We start from the raw sequence: 16,620 nt of genomic DNA, 5'->3' as shown, positions 1-16,620 counted from the left end.
ACTTCTGTTCATGGCCTTGGTTCATATCTGATTCGGTACAAAAGTTCCGGATCCACGTTTTTACTTTACGTCAATTATGATTTGGACCGGCCACTGAGGAGGGTCTTGTGTGTGTGTGTGTGTGTGTGTGTGTGTGTGTGCTAGCCTCAGCTTCACCTGGGTTCTTATCTCAACCTGCTTTGTAGCTTCTCGTAGCTGGCACGGAGAATGTCCTTCACATGTGTAGAAAAACTCAGCGTTCTTACTGCTCGGAGACGCCATTACACCGAGCGCTGAGATACGTGCTGGTGTGTTGGACCTCCTGCTTGCAAGCAATAGTTAGAGCCAGATATCTGCGGAGAATTGCTCATGTAATCTTTTTCTCTTCTAAATAAATGTTTAACGTGCTGCGATTCTTCTCATCAACCAACTCGGGGGGATCGGAGATCCTGACATATGTTAAAACATTTCATTGAAACTAAAAATGCTAATCTGCTGGATGCAGGTATGTCCCCGTGTATTTTATATTGTTTAGCAAAGTATGCATTGCTGTGTGTGAGCGCATGCATGTGTGAAAACAAAGGGACAAAGAGTAAACCCTTATTTGAGTATTTGTGTGTGTGTGTGTCTGTGTGTGTGTGTGTGTGTGTGTTAGAGTGTGTGGCCGTGCTGCCAGGCTTTGCTAGAAATGGTATAATTTATCACACCTAATTAATTATACTCCAACACCGAGAAGAGTTATCCTTGTCGCTCAATCGGCTCCCCACTCTGCCTCTTTCCGTCAGGCGACAGGAGGAAAAGCCGAGATAAACTCCCCGAGCCTGAAACACAGGCGCTTATTTGAAGTCTGGCTCTCTTCTCAGGCTGATTCGCCTTGCCTGTTTAGCCAGCTTCACATTACCATTTAAATAAAGAGTCTGGCTAAATGACCACTGGTAGAACATAAAAAGAGAAATTAAATTGTTTTTCTGTCTTACGGCTGTTTATTCGTTTTCTCTTTTCTAGCTCAAGCTCCTCATCATTTTTAATATGTTTAATCTGGGGGAATGGTGGATAGAAATGTGCCGAAGAATCCAAATGCAAATTGAACTACTTCATCTTTGATTTCAAGGTAAATCTAATCTCTTTTATGGGCACCAATGACTCACAAAGCTAAGCGGGCTTGAAACAGATCAGGTATGTTAATTTTGTGAGGAGAATTGATTATGATAATACAAAGAACAACAAACAAGAAAACAGCGTGAACCGCCTCCATAAAGTTTCTGTTTCTAAACAGACCACATGACTGAAGGGGATAAAAACAGTGACGAATGAAATAAGAGTGTATGTAGAAGTTATCTTGAGTTTACAGAATGGGTGCAGATAACAATTCAGTGCCGTAGATGTTCAACATGAACATGTTCTTTGGTTGTAATCAGCTGCTGCTTCGCAACGAGGGAAATATAAACCCACTCGTCTCTTTCCTACCGCCCCGATAAGACTGACATAGAGCGCTGGATCTCAAGAAGATCCAAACAGGATAATGTAAACAGAGGCTTGCCCTGTCGGACTCGCAGAGCTCTGGTCTCAGGCAAATGACTTGAATAGTCCATTGACGCCGCGCGGAGCATGGCATCTTTCCCACCAGACTATCTTTAAGGATTCATCGACGTTGACATGGATATCGTGAGCACACTGCAGACATCTCACAGCCATCGTCGAGGAGGTGACCAGATTGTATCGGACACGCTTTGTTGCCCTTGAAATCCAGCAAAATTGCAAAGCTTGTAACAAGCTTTATTTACTACATTAAATTATCATTAAAATGCTATTAGAGCAATTAGTTGATTTCCGTTTGAAACAACACATCTACGGCAGGTGGGGGAGGACAGTTGAGCGGAGGACGGAAGCTACAAGAGGAAAAGAGGGAGGAGAGAAGAGGAGGATACGTGAGGAGAGGTGAGGTGAGTCAGGACGGGGGACGGCGGGGGGAGATGAATATTAAGCGGCCGTAGTGATTAGGCTGCTGGTGCAGAGTGACACTGTGACTGTGACTTTGGCTGCCATGGTGATTCACTGGAACCGGCTTCATTTGGGCCGTAATTAGCTTAAATGTTCAGAGAATGAAACATTCATCATCACTTTGGATCTTGTTAATTGGGAGAGCAGTCTGCATTAATAGAGGCCATTTGGAAGCTCTGTGCTTAAATATGCGTGTGTGTGTGTGTGTGTGTGTGCGTGTGTGTTCATTTCTGCATTGGAGAGGGACCGATGGATTCCAAACGTTACCATTTTTCATCACTGAACAAGCCAAATAAGCTTCTTAAAGATGATAAGGACATCTGAATGACTGCTGGCAGCGGCGAGAAGTTTAACAGCGTCACTCATGACCCACCAGCACATCTTCTCATTCATCCAGTTAACTGACAATGCAGGTGGATAAGTAGGGCTGAAAAAAAACGTAAGGTATCTGAGGAGCATGGGCGGAAAAGCCTCCTCCACGTACACTACCCGCTCAGGAGGCTGAATTAATCCCAATCAACGCATTGTCTGTAAACCCTGCGGTGACTTCTCAGATTAACAGAGCAGCAGAGATGGTAGCAAGTAGGGAAGATAACGTATGATTCAACATCCTGGGGACAGAGATAACGTGACAAGCTTTTACATCGTCACATTCAAAACAATAACAATGTCATAAGGCAAGCGCATCACTGCCACCTCTTACGCGGCGGCGCTGTGTGCGCACCGGATCTGCGCGAGAAGCGAAAGGTGAACAAGATGAATCAGAGTCTGCCGACAAGCTCAATAAAAGCGCTGAAATGACCGTATTCATTAGGTTGTGTGTGTGACACAAATACGATATGTCTTCCTCTGTGCTGCAGGGCGTGAGGAGGAAACAGTGTTTATGCGACAGACAGCGAAGGCTGCGGAGCTTTAACCCGGTCTGGACCGGCTCTGCTCAGCCCGGCCCGGCACTAATCCATCATCACCAGAACTGAATCATCGCGCTGCCAATAAAGCCAAGCGGCAATACATTACGGCCTCGTGGCAGGCTTTGGCGATAATGACATTGAGAAGTCCCCTCGGGCTGCAGGAAAAGTCTGCGAGCGTGACACAGTTGCTTACAGAGGCAATAATATATGGAAATGAATTAGTGTGGCAGGCAGGGGAGAGGGATGGCTGGATGAGGGAATGAGCAGTCTAAGGAAGGAGGGAGGAAGTGGCCCTCACAGTGGCCGCGCTCCCATGAGATCCCAGTGTGGACTCAAGAAAATCCAGCATTCAGTGTCGGGGCTCATTTCAGATACCAGCCTCTCCAAACAAGCCATCTTACAAGCAATCTCATATGTCAACACTCACATTTTCTGTCTTATCTTGCTCTCATGCAGCTCGGTTGATATTGCAATATGGTTTTGGACACGTCACGTGTTAAGATACAGGGCCGCCAATCACCGGCGCGGCACCGACAAGCAGGCCAGCGGCATGGCGGGTGAACAAACCAGTACAGCAGAGTGAGCGCGTTATCTCGCGGCCGACGTTGAGAACAATCTGCCTGTTTAATCCCCTCGCCTTCCCCACAGACGCACACACGTGATGACGAAATCAAACACAAACTTGAAAAGGGATGCGAGGGGGAAGGGGGCCGATTGTTATGGTGTCAGACGTGGCTAACGCAGCTAAGCTAACAAGCTATCGAGCGTGGCTGCACACTTAACAGAGAGGTTTTGATTCTCTCATTGAACTCTCTGCAGGAGAGAAAATTAGGTTTCCCAAAAAGGTCAAACTATTGCTCTTTTCTGGACAAACCGAGGCGGACGGAAACTCTCCTCAAACTTTCTGCCACTCTGTTGGTAAATCTGCGTGTCTTCGGTTTATTGTTTGGCGTTAAGAACACATTACCCAAAGTTACAGGGGTCTCCGAATAATTTAATTTTCACCTGTGGTATTTTTTTTTTTTTTTACAGACGAAATTGATTTTATATGTGGTCAAACCGCTTGGGGCAGATTCCTCTAAGGAATGAGTTGTTGAGAGAAATAACACCAGAGCTCATCTGCCTCAGTCCGTCTAGAAAGCCGTCGTCACGGCGTCAGACTGCCGGGCGAGATGTTTAAAAAGTAAATTACCATTGTACTGAAAACTCAAAACTGTAATTTTAATCTTTGCATTTAAATTGAAAGTCAACCGGGTAACTGCCTGTGCGGAGAGTTTTGCATTAGCCTTCAGGTCATTGAGGATTTCAAAAGCCGTAAAGCAAACATGGCCATCAAATTAAAAAATGAAAACTTCTTCTTTGTTAAGTGGTATTCCAGTCTAAAAATACTTCAAAGGCATGAGGTAGATTCTGTGCTGAAAGCTATTGAGCAGATTTAACATCAATCTGGTCATTTAAAAAAATACACATAAGAGGTTAAAGATACGAGTGGAAACAAAGTACTCCTTTAACTTTAGATAATAAGTTATTAATGTCAACAACACAGCGAGGGTACACAGATTTACCAACAAAGTGGCGGAAAGTTTGAGGAGAGTTTCCGCCCACCTTGGAAATGTCTAGTTAGCTTAGCTTAAACTAGACAAAGACTGAATAAAAACGGAGAAACAGCCAGGCGAGCCCCAAGGACGTTACAGCTTACCCACAGTTTTTATACATTCAGTATTTTCCACATTAAAAAGTTAACACAAAATTATCTCCTTGAGCCTTCAGTTTCTAAAAAGTGACTCATCCTGAAAAGCAGTTTGAATGTTGGACAAACGATCCCCAGGCAGGGAAAGACAACGAAGAAGACAAGAGGTTTGTGCTGATAGAATAAATTGATTTATTTCTGTTTGTCCATACATTAAACAGGTGTTCCTGAACGCAGCGAGAGAAAACACAGAACAGGATGCTAAGCGTCAAAAGAGTTGCTCGCATAGCAGAGGTGTGGCCGGTTTAGCAAAGACATGTACACTCTTCATCGCATTAAATCACTTAAAACGTACCGTTGCCTCTGGGAGGCTGAAGTAGGGCGAGGGAGTGTTTACTGCAATAGTCTTGAAATTCTTTTCACATTATCACACCATCTGGATAAACATCCAGTAACCCTGTCTTTCCCCAGTGATCATTGCAATGCAGTTACAAGTACAGACAGATATATACCCAAGCAGCCCCGTATGGCTCAGACTAATTACACCCCGTGAGTACGAAAATGCAGTGATAGTTCAGCACGGATTTGTCATGTCGCCATTGTCCCCTTCGATTCAGTCTCGAGGCTGGTGCCGACACATTCAAAAAAGGTTCGAACGCTCTCCGCTGATCTCCGTCCCTGGTTGGCCCTCCACCCAACAGTGATGTGGTGCCAGGTGATCACAACTCAACACCTGCATAGGAATTCGATTACACACAAAACTCTCCGGGTCGACTCCCGAGGACCAGAGCGAAGATTGAAATTGGGCCGTTATAAAACAGTCCAACGAATGGCTTAAGTGCTTCCATGAAAACCACCTGCTGAGCGTTTGAACACATACAATGACCACGGAAGAGAGGAGTCCCCCAGCACATCACATCTTCACGGACATGGTGAGAGTAAGAAAAACAACTAAACGAACATCGACGGAGCAAACTACCCCAAAACAATACTTTGGCGCAGAAAAGATTCCATTGGTGTCACTGTACAGGTTCGAAACACAATATAATGCACTTTTTGTATGATTATGCCAAGTCCAGAAACTTAACAGTGCTTTACGTGAATTGAGCCTGAGCTCACAGTAAGACATTTCCTTTTAACACAGGAAATGACCATTAGGGACACAGACACACAACTGGGGAAGATTCAAGTGGTAACTTGATGAAATCAATCATTCCAAAACTGCCCATGAAGACTTTCTTTTCTCTCCATTGCGTTTTTTTGGTGGATGGATTTGAATCCAAACGGGGCAATAGTTTTCTAACGGATCAAATCTTTCCACCATTCACACAACGTCCGATGGAATCTCTTTTCTGTAAACGAAACGTAACGCTGACTCGAACAGAACATGGTTTTGCTGAGGACCTCTTCAACATTTTCTTTTATCACAATCTGGCAAGAAACCAGTGAACAGTGGTATTCTTAAAATGTGTTGTTCTTTTGCGTGTGTTATCATGTTCTATGTGTAGTGAAACCCGATCTACCCAGTAAAAATACACATTTCTGAAAATACAACAACGTAATATTGGTAGACAACAGGTGCTAGAAGCAGATGCATCCATTGAAAATCAGCAAGTTGTGAGGTACTTCTGAACTCACAGCTGAGGATATAATCACTATCTACAATATTTGGATGGATAGCATATAGTTAATACAGTAATAGCAGGAGTTATTGGTTTGTGAAACATTTTGGCTTCAAATCTGATTAGCTGAGGGGATAGTAGCAATTGACACACCTGAATAAAACGTAGCTGTATGAGGATAATAACATAGAAAAACAGCACCATTTGAGGTCCGATAGACAGATCAGTTCTTGAACTGTTTGCTGGTAGCACCGTCAACCAGTAAAAATCTCAGAATGCGATACAGAGACTGAACACAACCACTGATCAACTGCACAACGTAGCAAAGAGCGAAGATATATATTCAGAGACGACCCCTCACGCAGATACCCCTTTACAGCAGCATCTTTAAGCAGGTATTACAACTGATTCCTCCTAAGTATGATATTGTTGAGTTTTATATGCTGTATATGTTGAGAGTAACCAGATATACCTTTACTATAGATTTTTTTTCTTTTTTTAAATATACACACATAGTTTACAGTCACTGACAAACAAACACCAGAGTAACAATGAGGTAGGACGGTGAAGTCAGATGAAGTAGAACCGGTTTGTGGATTGTATACAAAGTTACTGGTACCTTAAGAAAAATATAGGCCTAACAATGCTCTTCCTTTTCTCATTTGAAATAAGTTTGACATTGTATCTGAGGCTCAAACCGTGTTTTCTGTACACATCGCAGATGAAGCCGTTAGTCTTGTGACCTTTTTCCCCGAAACGAACTGTCGAAAAGCAACACAAAGCTCCTCGACTTTTGACGCGTCCACAACAAAATACCAAAACACAAAGCGGTGGGGAGAGGACTCGCTACTATCTCGATACACAGAATCCAGTCCACGGAAACGGGAGAGTGAGAAACCGGAGGCGGCGCAGGAAGGGGATCACAGGGCCAACGAGGTTCCAGGTCCTCCCCCGGCGTTACGCCACAGAACGTAACCAGCCGTTATCCTGCATGGTGAGCGTTACCAACACGCTGTGAAAACCCAAACTGCTCGTCTGCAAGTGACTTGGTACATCTTAGAGAGATTGGCCTTTCCATTGCAGATTAAGCCAAATCTGGGTTTAAAATCACACAATTCTTCCATACAGCTTCCATGAAAGAAGGTTTTAGTTAAAGGATTAGGCTTAATCGCGCTCCAGGAACCCAGCATTTGAAAATACATTTCAGATGATGTAATAACTATTAATGCTTCATTTTAAAGCATTAATCACACCCCCTTTTGGCATCAAGAAACAAACACAAACACAGCACAACAAAGTGTCAGAATTTCAGCATGGTTGCTTTGCACAGCGGAAATCTTTTTTCTTTTGAACGGCATGTATTTTAAATACATGCCAGCGCACGGAAACCTCACATGTTGCTTTGTACAGTGAAAAAACAAAAAATGTAAAAAGGGATATTATTTAGGAAGCCAGAAAAATAATATGTCACCATGTTGGCTGGCTCTGTTACCTTGGCATGGGCCGTCTTTTGTGCAAACCTCACTGGTTCCTCAGCCAGCGTCCCCGTTCTTTAGCTTGATCTCAGCATTCAATACTTTGGCTTACAATTACCATTCCTTTGTAAAAAATACACAATTCTCTCTGTACAAATCATGTCAATGGACAACCCAGCACCGTCACACATTAAGTTAAAGCAGATATTCCAGTCAGCTTGCACATTTCATAGGTAAATATCTTTCGATTGGTGAATCACGTTTTGCGCTTAAAAGCAAAGATGAGTTTTGGACCTCCGTTTGTCAATTTGCCAACTAGGTTTGTTCAGAGTGAATTACTCAGAAATACTAGTAGTATTATTTACGAGTTGTAGTTATTAAACCGATCAATGTATGTCAAGGGCATATCTGACAGGCAAAACAAAACTATGTCCCATAACTCGTTCTTTCCATTTAAAAACAATAAACCAAAATGCTCTAAGGTGCCTTATGATAATACAATGCTTGTTAACCTTTATCTATATAGACATTTACAAAAAAAAAAGGACAAATACCACAAATACATTTCATTAAGATCAAAGAAATTGCCCAGAAGTTTAAAGTGCATTCAATGTAAATGGTTTTTCGTTGATCCAACTACTGCATTTCAACTAAGTAAATTACTGTGGTAGATAGTTAGAGGTTTGACTCTAAGTGAGGCTCATTAAATAGCAAATGTTGTGAATGGAACTTAATGTAAGGGCTCCGTTAAGGGATGCTCAGTCTCTCATGTTCCACAAGATGACTTAAAAAAAGGGAGATTTTTTTTCATTTGTTTGTAAATTTCACTGACCCACATTTGGATACAACATCAAGCTTAAAGCCAACAATTCATATGAAAAATATGCAAGTGTAAAAAGAAACACAATAGATTGACAGGTAACATGGAATTACAACATCAATGAGATAAAAAGAACCTTGCCCAGAACCTTTAAAGCGGTAACATTTAACATGACAAGAAACTGAAATACAAATGTATATGTATATTAAAATATCTCCAAAACATAAAGTAGCTTAACAAAAAGGCTGATCTGAACTTTTTGAAGAAAAAAAGAGACAAAATGATATAGACAGAAATAAACCCACAGACCAACGAGAATCCAGAGTATGAAGAGGAGAGAGGCTTGATGGGCAGTTCTGCAGCAGATTCACAGTTAGCCACAGCTAGGTCACAGTTGAGATTTCAATCCGCAGCATTAGTTCCAGCCTGCAGACAGCCACACAAACCATTTAGGATCAAAACAATAAACAACTGACGGGATTAAAAAAAAAAAAAGGAATACAAGAAATAGAGGACATTTTCAAAGTTCTGATGGCGTAGCTCAGAGGAAGCCGTCACTGGAGCAACCTTACATTGTTCCCCGATGGCGTGGCCTTTAAGAAAGAGGGGGTTACTACGGGGTTCGGCAGGCCCAGGTGACCACAAACAGCACGACAGTGTTTCAGACAGCTTTACCCACAACTAACAGCGTATATGGATGACCTCAAGCGCGCAAAGCCGTGATTTTCCTCCTGGCCTCGTCCCGTGCAGCGCAGCATCTCCTAACTACGAGAGCGAGGGCGGAAAGTCGGATCAACTGAACGGTGTGAATAGGGCAGAAAATAGGACCACGCCGCCTCTCTCGTTCTCACAGCAAAGCGCGGGCGAAGCCTCCTCGCCTTCCTCTTACTGTACATATACAATCACAGCTTCCTAGAAAACCCAGGGGCGTCCCAGCGCCTGGTGATTGCCAAATCCATTTAAGGCCCTTCGAGGCATCGGCATGCCTCGACCACCACAACTCATTAAAACAGTCAAATGGTCTGAAAGTGACTTGTTTGATTAACTCTAAACTCTCACAACTGAAAGGTCGGCATAAGAAACTGAAATAGCACTCTATAGGCCGTGCATTACAGTTAGACTTCCCGTTTTACCTCCGTTAGCCTTTTTTAATAAAACAACGTGTTGCGACCGACCTCAAGTTAAGGAGACACACACACACACTTATAATGAATCTCTTGGAGCAACAGAATCTCTGCTACAAAATACAATATGGCTGTTACCAATTAAGACTGACCACACGTCTAAGATCTAAAGCAAGCTAGCATCATTTTCTTTATAGAATCAGAAGACTTTATCTAGGGAAATAACCTCTTACTTTTTAAAAGTTGAAAAAGGACTCAAAGCTATGTTCTGACACAGAACAATAAATCAATTTGAACAACTACGTCATATCCGCTCTTTGACACAAATGCACACGCGTCTCTGTACCGATCCCACTCGAAAGCTTATAAAAAAAAGCACTCATACCAGCTCACATCAACAAGTTCACACGTGTTCCACTTCTCACAGGTGGGTAAAGCTGTCTGTCAGCCAATGGGAACACTGGGCACCGAGGGGAAGGGGAGGGAGGAGCGGGGGGGGCGTGCTGGCGTGACAACAGCGAGCGGGTCACTACATGCCGTCGTAGGTGAAGTTCTCCATCTTCACGGTCTGTCTGATGAGCAGCTTGGATTCCCGCCGCTCCTCGTTCTTGATGGACTTGTTGATGTCCATTATCTTTTCACAAATGTACTTGTTCACTTTGGACAATCTCTGCGTGATCTCTGCACTGTCGGCTGTCTCTTGAGACACTCGGTCGTAGAGACACTCTGCGGAAGGAGTGAGTGCGGGTGGTCAGACGACATCAAATTCAAAATTTGCTGATCTCATCTTGGTTGACAATCTAATTAAATGATTCGATGATGAAAAGGCAGTATTTATAAAAAAAGAGAAAATCTTCACTCTGGCTTTGAGATGTTCTAGCTTTGAAACTGGAGTTTCTTACCTCGGACTATTTTCAGCTTGCTGGGTGACAGCGGCGGTTTGGGCAGTGCATCTTTCTTCTTTTTGGTGGCCACTCCAGTGACACTACGGTTCTTGAGGGTTTCTGTGCCCCAGATCATGACAGCCAGGTTCTTTGTGAACTTTGAGTCTCCCTGTGTGCGCTGTAGCTGGTGCCACTTCTCCTCCTCCACCCAGATCCCTCCACCGAGGTGCACCTGCACGGGTCGAAAGTACAAAAGTTACCAAGCGGTGTCCTGACCCGCCAGACGGTTCGCTACACAGAACCAATCTGAGAAGCCGTCATTGGAAAAGAAGGAAGGCGCTGTCAAAAGAAATAGGATCGTATAAAAAACGTCTGGTCAGACTTACTGAAAGCGAGCCGGAAGCAGAGCGGAAACGTCTTTTCCATCGAGAAAAGCCTCCACTATTGTTGTTCGCCTTCATTTCACTGAAGAAATACCCTCCAGTTGTGATATCACCAGTTGTGATATAACCTCTCAGGCAGCCGCCACTAATGCACTAAAACAAAACACTGAGCTATCGCGCCGTCAAAGCGGAGTTAAAATCCAGTCTCGGCGACCATCAATGCGACACGTCGGTGTAAAAGCTAGATGGACGCGAGAGATCACAGCGCGTCACTGTGACTAACAAACCCCAAGAAGCACCACTTTCACCAACAGGATTACGTGAAGAAGCTCGGGCCACTGGCTGCATGTAGCCTGGATTAAGCTCCACTGTGATCAGGGCTCGCAGCTCTCTACACACTTCCATTGGACGTTGCAGAACCCGGAGTCTTTGGTGGCCCGGACCCCCCCCCCCCGGTGAGCTGTTTGTAGGTGAGCTGATGCAGCAGGACGCATATGTGACTCTCCCATCTCGACTCTCTTATCACTGGTAAGTCTTTAGGCTCACCTCCAAAAGGCTTTTCCCCGGGCAGCTAATGTGCTTTAGGCCCTCGGCCATCAGACGAGCTTTTGACTGCCCCCAAGTTAGTGCGGATTGTTTTCATCCGCCCCCCATTGCTCGCTCGTTTACCTCTCTGCCCCCCCCCCCCCTTATTCTGTCAAGGGGGCTAACCTGTCAGTCACTTTAAATTCCTCTCGTGCAAATAATTAATACAGAGTCCTGGATGTGGGAGAGTTCTAATTTGCAAGTGTTCTTCACGCTTGGAGTGGCTGCAGGCCCCACAGCTTGTAGTACCAATTCCCCCCCCTGTCATGAGAGACAGGACGCTGGTTGATCTACAGCGGTGGGGGGTGGGAGTTAAGAACCCTAACAGGCTAATAAACACTGATGATGCCGGCTGGGCTTGCAGGAACAATAATAATCTCCTCAACCTTGTTTACCTGCCAGGGTAGGGTGGCCTCGGGAGGTCAGGTGAGGGGGGTCGGACTGATCAACTATGACGAGCATGTTCTCGGGTCCATAGTTGTTAAGAGGAAATACAGCATTTCCTACAGCGCCAGGCAGCTTCCCACAGTCAGCCCCAGGCAGAGAGCCAGGGATGGGACTAAAAGGATTCAGGATTAATGGGATACTCTTTAAGTAAAGGTGGAATGTCCCCATCTGTAATTTAACATTTGACCATATCACATACAGGTTTACTCAAATATATGAGAGAAATTTAAATAGCCTATTAATGAAATTACTAGCTATTGACAACACTAGCAGACGTCAGATAGTTAGCGAATGTCAAATAGCTGTCCATCAGCGGTTGAGTGACGGCATCTTTCAGTCCTCCGTTTTGGAATTCAGAGCAGACGGTACCCTTTCTAGTGCGTGTAATGGGGAAGGGGCCACTACAGCGGCCTGTCCTCGACCTACACCTACGTCTACACTTGCCCCATTTATATTCTTGCATTATCAAAATCTGTCCACAAACAGACCGACATACAAACACCTGGTTAACAGCGGGCATTGCCGGAACCACATTTTCTCACAATGACACACAAGCACGGACGCACAAGGTGAAAACGCCAACAGGCCAGATGCTGCTGCGGCGGCTGGTAATAAAAAACGTCCCTCCGACCTACCTTCCCATCATTGCAGGTGTATACTGTTCTGGGGGAGGGGGAGTAGCTGGAACTGGTGTTGGCTTCTTCTCGGCATGTCTCCTGGGCCTCAACAATGGGTTCAACCACTTCAGCCTTGATTGTCTGAGTGCCATTGTCATGCATAGGCTCTACAGACAAAGGAAACATTTAATATTATGGAAACACCGGCCACAAATCTACGTCCGACAGCACTTCAAGGTGTCGTCGGGCCAAACGCCACCATCTACTGCCACAAAAAGTCATCAGGATATCAGGCGAGAGGCATCGTACCACTGTTACACGCCCCACCTGCTTGTCTGTCTGTTTGCCCCCCGCCTTGAGCGAGCTTCCTTGTGCCAGTTATTTTAGCCCAGTAACTAAGCTGGCTTGGTGGCTGGCCATGCTGAGCTCCAATATAGCTGATGAGTTGTAATATCCGTCAGTGCACTCCATCCCCTGTCCAACAGCACCCCAGGGCGCTCTAATCTTTAGCCTGTCCATTAGAAGGTCCCGTCCGGCGCCCCTGTCCAGATCTACATGGGAGCTGAGCTTAACGCCAGCATTTGGCGAAGCTTGGGTGGGGACATTGCTGCTCAATGCAATGACACCACTTTTAATTAAACTTAAAGTGAGTTTGTTTAACTTCCTGTATTGGACTCACTACTTTACCATTGCTGGATAATAACAGCAGTTGTAGAAGAGTGTATTAACAATAAAACAGGTTATTTTATAAATAACTGACATTCCACACCCCTTCCTTTTCCCAGCATCTAGAATCTTCTTGGATATAACGGCTGTAATCTGTATTTATAGGGTCACCATAAGTTCAAAAGCAATACTAAAGGACGGCATATTCTGGCTATACAGATGTTACTTTCTAAGATTAGAGAGATGTATTGCAGAAGTTGTTTTGAATACACTGCGGTGCTTGGCGTGTTGGGTGTGCGTGCTCCTGGCCTCTCACCGCTGCCCAGTCTCATGAGAAGTACGTCTTGCAGCCTCCTGTTGAAGTCCCTCAGTTCTTTGACTTCCGTCAGTAAACTGCCATATTCCTTCAGCTTCTTGGCCTGCTGGACCAGCTGCCTGCGGGTTCTCTCAAGCTCCTGCTGAAGCCTCCTCATCTCCTCCTCCTGTTGCCTGTAGCTATGAACCAGCTCCTCGTACAGAACTCTGGGAACCACTGCTGGAACCGCCCCAGACACACAATCCGTGTCCACCTCCAAATGCTGCTGTTGATGATGATGATGATGATGATTATGGTGATGCTCTCCCTCCATGTCTTCATCTTCGTCGTCTGCGTCCTCTCCCTCCTCAGCCAGCCGGTCCTCGTCCAGGTCCTCTTCGCCCTCCACACAGCAGCTGGCCGCATTTCTCTCCAGGCGAGCCACTACGGCAGCGAGGCTCTTGGAGGAGTTGGAAAGGGGACGTCCATGGTCCTGAGACAGGGCCTGAAGGAAGCAATAACTGTTTATTTAGGCCGGTGAAATGGAATTTAAATTTTAAGAGCTAGAAAGTTAAATATATTAACACCATTTTTCCAGAATTTCACAAATCTTTGCGACATCACTGCGATTTCATATGTGACAAACAGTGATTGCATTCAACACTTTTGAAGGCCAAGCTGACATGGAGTTTGTTGGTTTGTTTGGACAGTGCAGATCTCCGTAGGAACTGGGAGAAGAGGAGTCACTGAGTCCTTTGATGAGCCGCTGAGAGGATTTGTCTTTGAAAGGGCAGCTGTCCAGAGTGCTGAATTTGTGTTAATCCAGCATATGGTAAAAATAGCGTGGGGGATTTTGGGTGCAAGCTAAGTTTATGGAAATGTTCAATTGTATCAAGAATAGGTGTATTTAAATAGCCGGCATCAACGTGATACTCGTGCGCCCACACGCACACACTGCTTTTTTTCCTCGGGGTAAAATTCCTCACTGACAATATTGTCAATATGAGTGAGATACTTCAGTTACTTTGTTTATGACTTTTCTTTGTGACTTGTTATCGATCATTGCACCCACAAACAATTTTGCACCATTTTATTTCATTGATAGATGAGCTTAGTGTCAGCAGGATCAAGGGGCCGTGTGATTCAATGTCATGAAACTGGTAACAGTTCTGTCTAATCTAAGTGTGCCTACCTTTTTATGCCTGAGTGGCATTCTTTCTTCACAATTGTTTTCGATAGAGTTCCCTGAATTCGTGATGGACATCTTGGGAATTTTCATCTTCTTTTGCATTATACTGTCTTCAAATTCCTCTACTGTATCTGTGAAGTGCAGAAAAAGAAGCAGGAAGAAACTTAGAAAAAAAAAGTTTCCACAGAAAGTTGGGTGGATTCTCACAAAAAGTACCTGCAGAATCATGTCATGCATTTGTCCAACTCGAGCTGAGGGCGTTTCGTCTCTCCGTTCTGCTAGATGTGTAGCCCTCTTAGAATAACACGGTTACAGCGTGTTGCGACACAAAACGCCCTGGTTACAAAGCGTCTGTGAAGGTGTTCGTTATATCGGACCGCAGCTCGAGGCGGCTCAGATTCGGAGATTAGCGGCTAGTCAATGGTCGGGCACAGAAAACGCCCGTGAGCAGACATCACCCTCCCTGGAGCTACAGCGTTCAGCCCCGCGACATGATGTGGAAACATTACTGACAGACTACATGTGGTCCTCCATTAGTATCTGGGACAGCGGCGAGGACTGCAGCACCCGCATCCCTTCTGTCGCACACACCAGCTGATAAGCCGGCTAATGAGCTAACCGCAAACACACCGGGGCTCCGTGGCTACAGCGGCTCGCCTGCATTTAACCAACAACAACAAAACACCGACAAGGGGTCCACCGCGGACTGTCCCACACGTGCGTCATGTCGTGACAGCTCCTTGCGTCTGCACGCGGCTAACTGTTAGCCGCGTCCGCGCTAACAATGCTAAAGCGGAACGAACACCCGTCAAGCTAGCAGCCGTTAGCAAACATGTTGTAAACAACCGCTGTGACCGGGGCTAGCGTCGCGTGCCACGTATTTAGCGAAACGAGCTGCGCCGCTACGTCGGAGCGAGAGAGACGACCCTTGGGAGACGACCCCCCCCCCTCCCGAGTGTCAAAATATGTGAGGCATTAACGACGAGGTATGGCTATCTCCCAAACTTATCCTAGCATATCTGACTAGCTCATCTAGCTTAGCCACAGCCGAGGACGTTGTTGTGGCTATCGGTGTCAGTTTCCAGCTGATCGCGTCCTGACAGATCGGAACAAAAAGACTCGCTTCGACACGTTGACACGTTTCGCGCACGTCAACGTCACTCGGTCGGACGGAGGATAAACATCATTAAAAAATAGAAACGCGGATGCGTTGAGAGGGCAACTCACCTGCAAGGGCAAGGATCTGTGCTTCGCACGGCTGGCCTGCGCTGCCATTCTCTTCAGTTCTGTGAACCAGATACACCTTCTGATTATCAAAATCTGTTTCGTGCAGAGGTCTGAAATCTTCGACATTTAAAACGGGTAACGCGTAGCACATATCGTCTTCAAAGAATCTAACAAAAGCATACATTATTTTCTTCTCTTTGGTCCTGCACTTTGGATATGCTTGACAGTTTTTCCTCACTAAGTATTAAAAAAATATACACATAGGGGGGTTGGGGGATGGTGTCTGCGCTCGGCTAGTCTTGCCTGGTCCACATCACCAGGGTTGATCATCAAGGCAGAAGTAATGGACGCAGTAACAGTAGCTTTGGTCTTAAGAGATGTTCAGATACAGAAGCATTCAACTGTTTCGATCTATTTGCCCCATAATGATTTGAACAAAACAATATCCCTCTGCACTTGTGGTTAATAATACTTTTAAAAAAGCTTTACATTCCTCTCTACTTGCAACTTTTGAAACAAATATACCCTGTATGTAAAATTGATATTTCAATCATTGTTTTAGTGATTTAGTAAGACGTTTCCAACATTAGTGGCCGTTACCTTTCTCAATTTAGACACTTCTCACTTCATCACCTACGAAATTCCCATTGTTTGAGGGAACTGAAGTAAGAAAAGCCACCAAAATGAGTACCTGGTCAGATTTTA

The 16,620-nt window shown here is 45.0% G+C and overlaps 2 protein-coding genes across 4 annotated transcripts in view; both read right to left on the bottom strand.

Moving 5' to 3' along the window:
* The window catches only part of agbl4 (AGBL carboxypeptidase 4), a 201,981-nt gene that overhangs the window by 39,346 nt on the left and 146,015 nt on the right, over nucleotides 1-16,620 (bottom strand). The gene's annotated exons all lie outside the window — the stretch shown is intronic.
* bend5 (BEN domain containing 5) lies at nucleotides 4,750-16,327 on the bottom strand. Of its 3 annotated transcripts, XM_040184984.2 has the most exons (7): nucleotides 16,098-16,193; nucleotides 15,916-15,974; nucleotides 14,692-14,819; nucleotides 13,521-14,004; nucleotides 12,557-12,705; nucleotides 10,525-10,738; nucleotides 7,329-10,348 (listed from the first exon to the last, which is right to left on the bottom strand). In XM_040184984.2, the coding sequence occupies exons 3-7, from the start codon at nucleotides 14,788-14,790 to the stop codon at nucleotides 10,152-10,154; spliced, it is 1,143 nt and encodes a 380-aa protein (XP_040040918.2). In that variant the 5' UTR covers nucleotides 14,791-14,819; nucleotides 15,916-15,974; nucleotides 16,098-16,193; the 3' UTR covers nucleotides 7,329-10,151. The 3 variants fall into 3 exon arrangements, with proteins under 3 accessions (XP_040040917.2, XP_040040918.2, XP_040040920.2); XM_040184983.2 differs by having other exon boundaries at nucleotides 4,750-10,348; nucleotides 15,916-16,327; XM_040184986.2 differs by lacking the exons at nucleotides 15,916-15,974; nucleotides 16,098-16,193 and adding an exon at nucleotides 14,905-15,841.

The sequence above is a fragment of the Gasterosteus aculeatus genome, chromosome 8 (genome assembly GCF_964276395.1).
Source record: "Gasterosteus aculeatus chromosome 8, fGasAcu3.hap1.1, whole genome shotgun sequence".
Classification (NCBI taxonomy): domain Eukaryota; kingdom Metazoa; phylum Chordata; class Actinopteri; order Perciformes; family Gasterosteidae; genus Gasterosteus; species Gasterosteus aculeatus.
The sequence above is the reverse complement of the archived record's forward strand: the minus strand, read 5'-3'. Positions and strand labels throughout refer to the sequence as shown.

Bases quoted from the DNA above. Each gene is read 5' to 3' on its own strand.
- bend5 (XM_040184983.2), bottom strand. From the start codon at position 16,099: ATGTATGCTTTTGTTAGATTCTTTGAAGACGATATGTGCTACGCGTTA. The intron at 12,706-13,520 runs GTGAGAGGCCAG...CTTTGTCTGTAG, and splicing joins TCTCATGAGACTGGGCAGCG to AGCCTATGCATGACAATGGC. The intron at 10,349-10,524 runs GTAAGAAACTCC...CTCCTTCCGCAG, and splicing joins CAAGCTGAAAATAGTCCGAG to AGTGTCTCTACGACCGAGTG.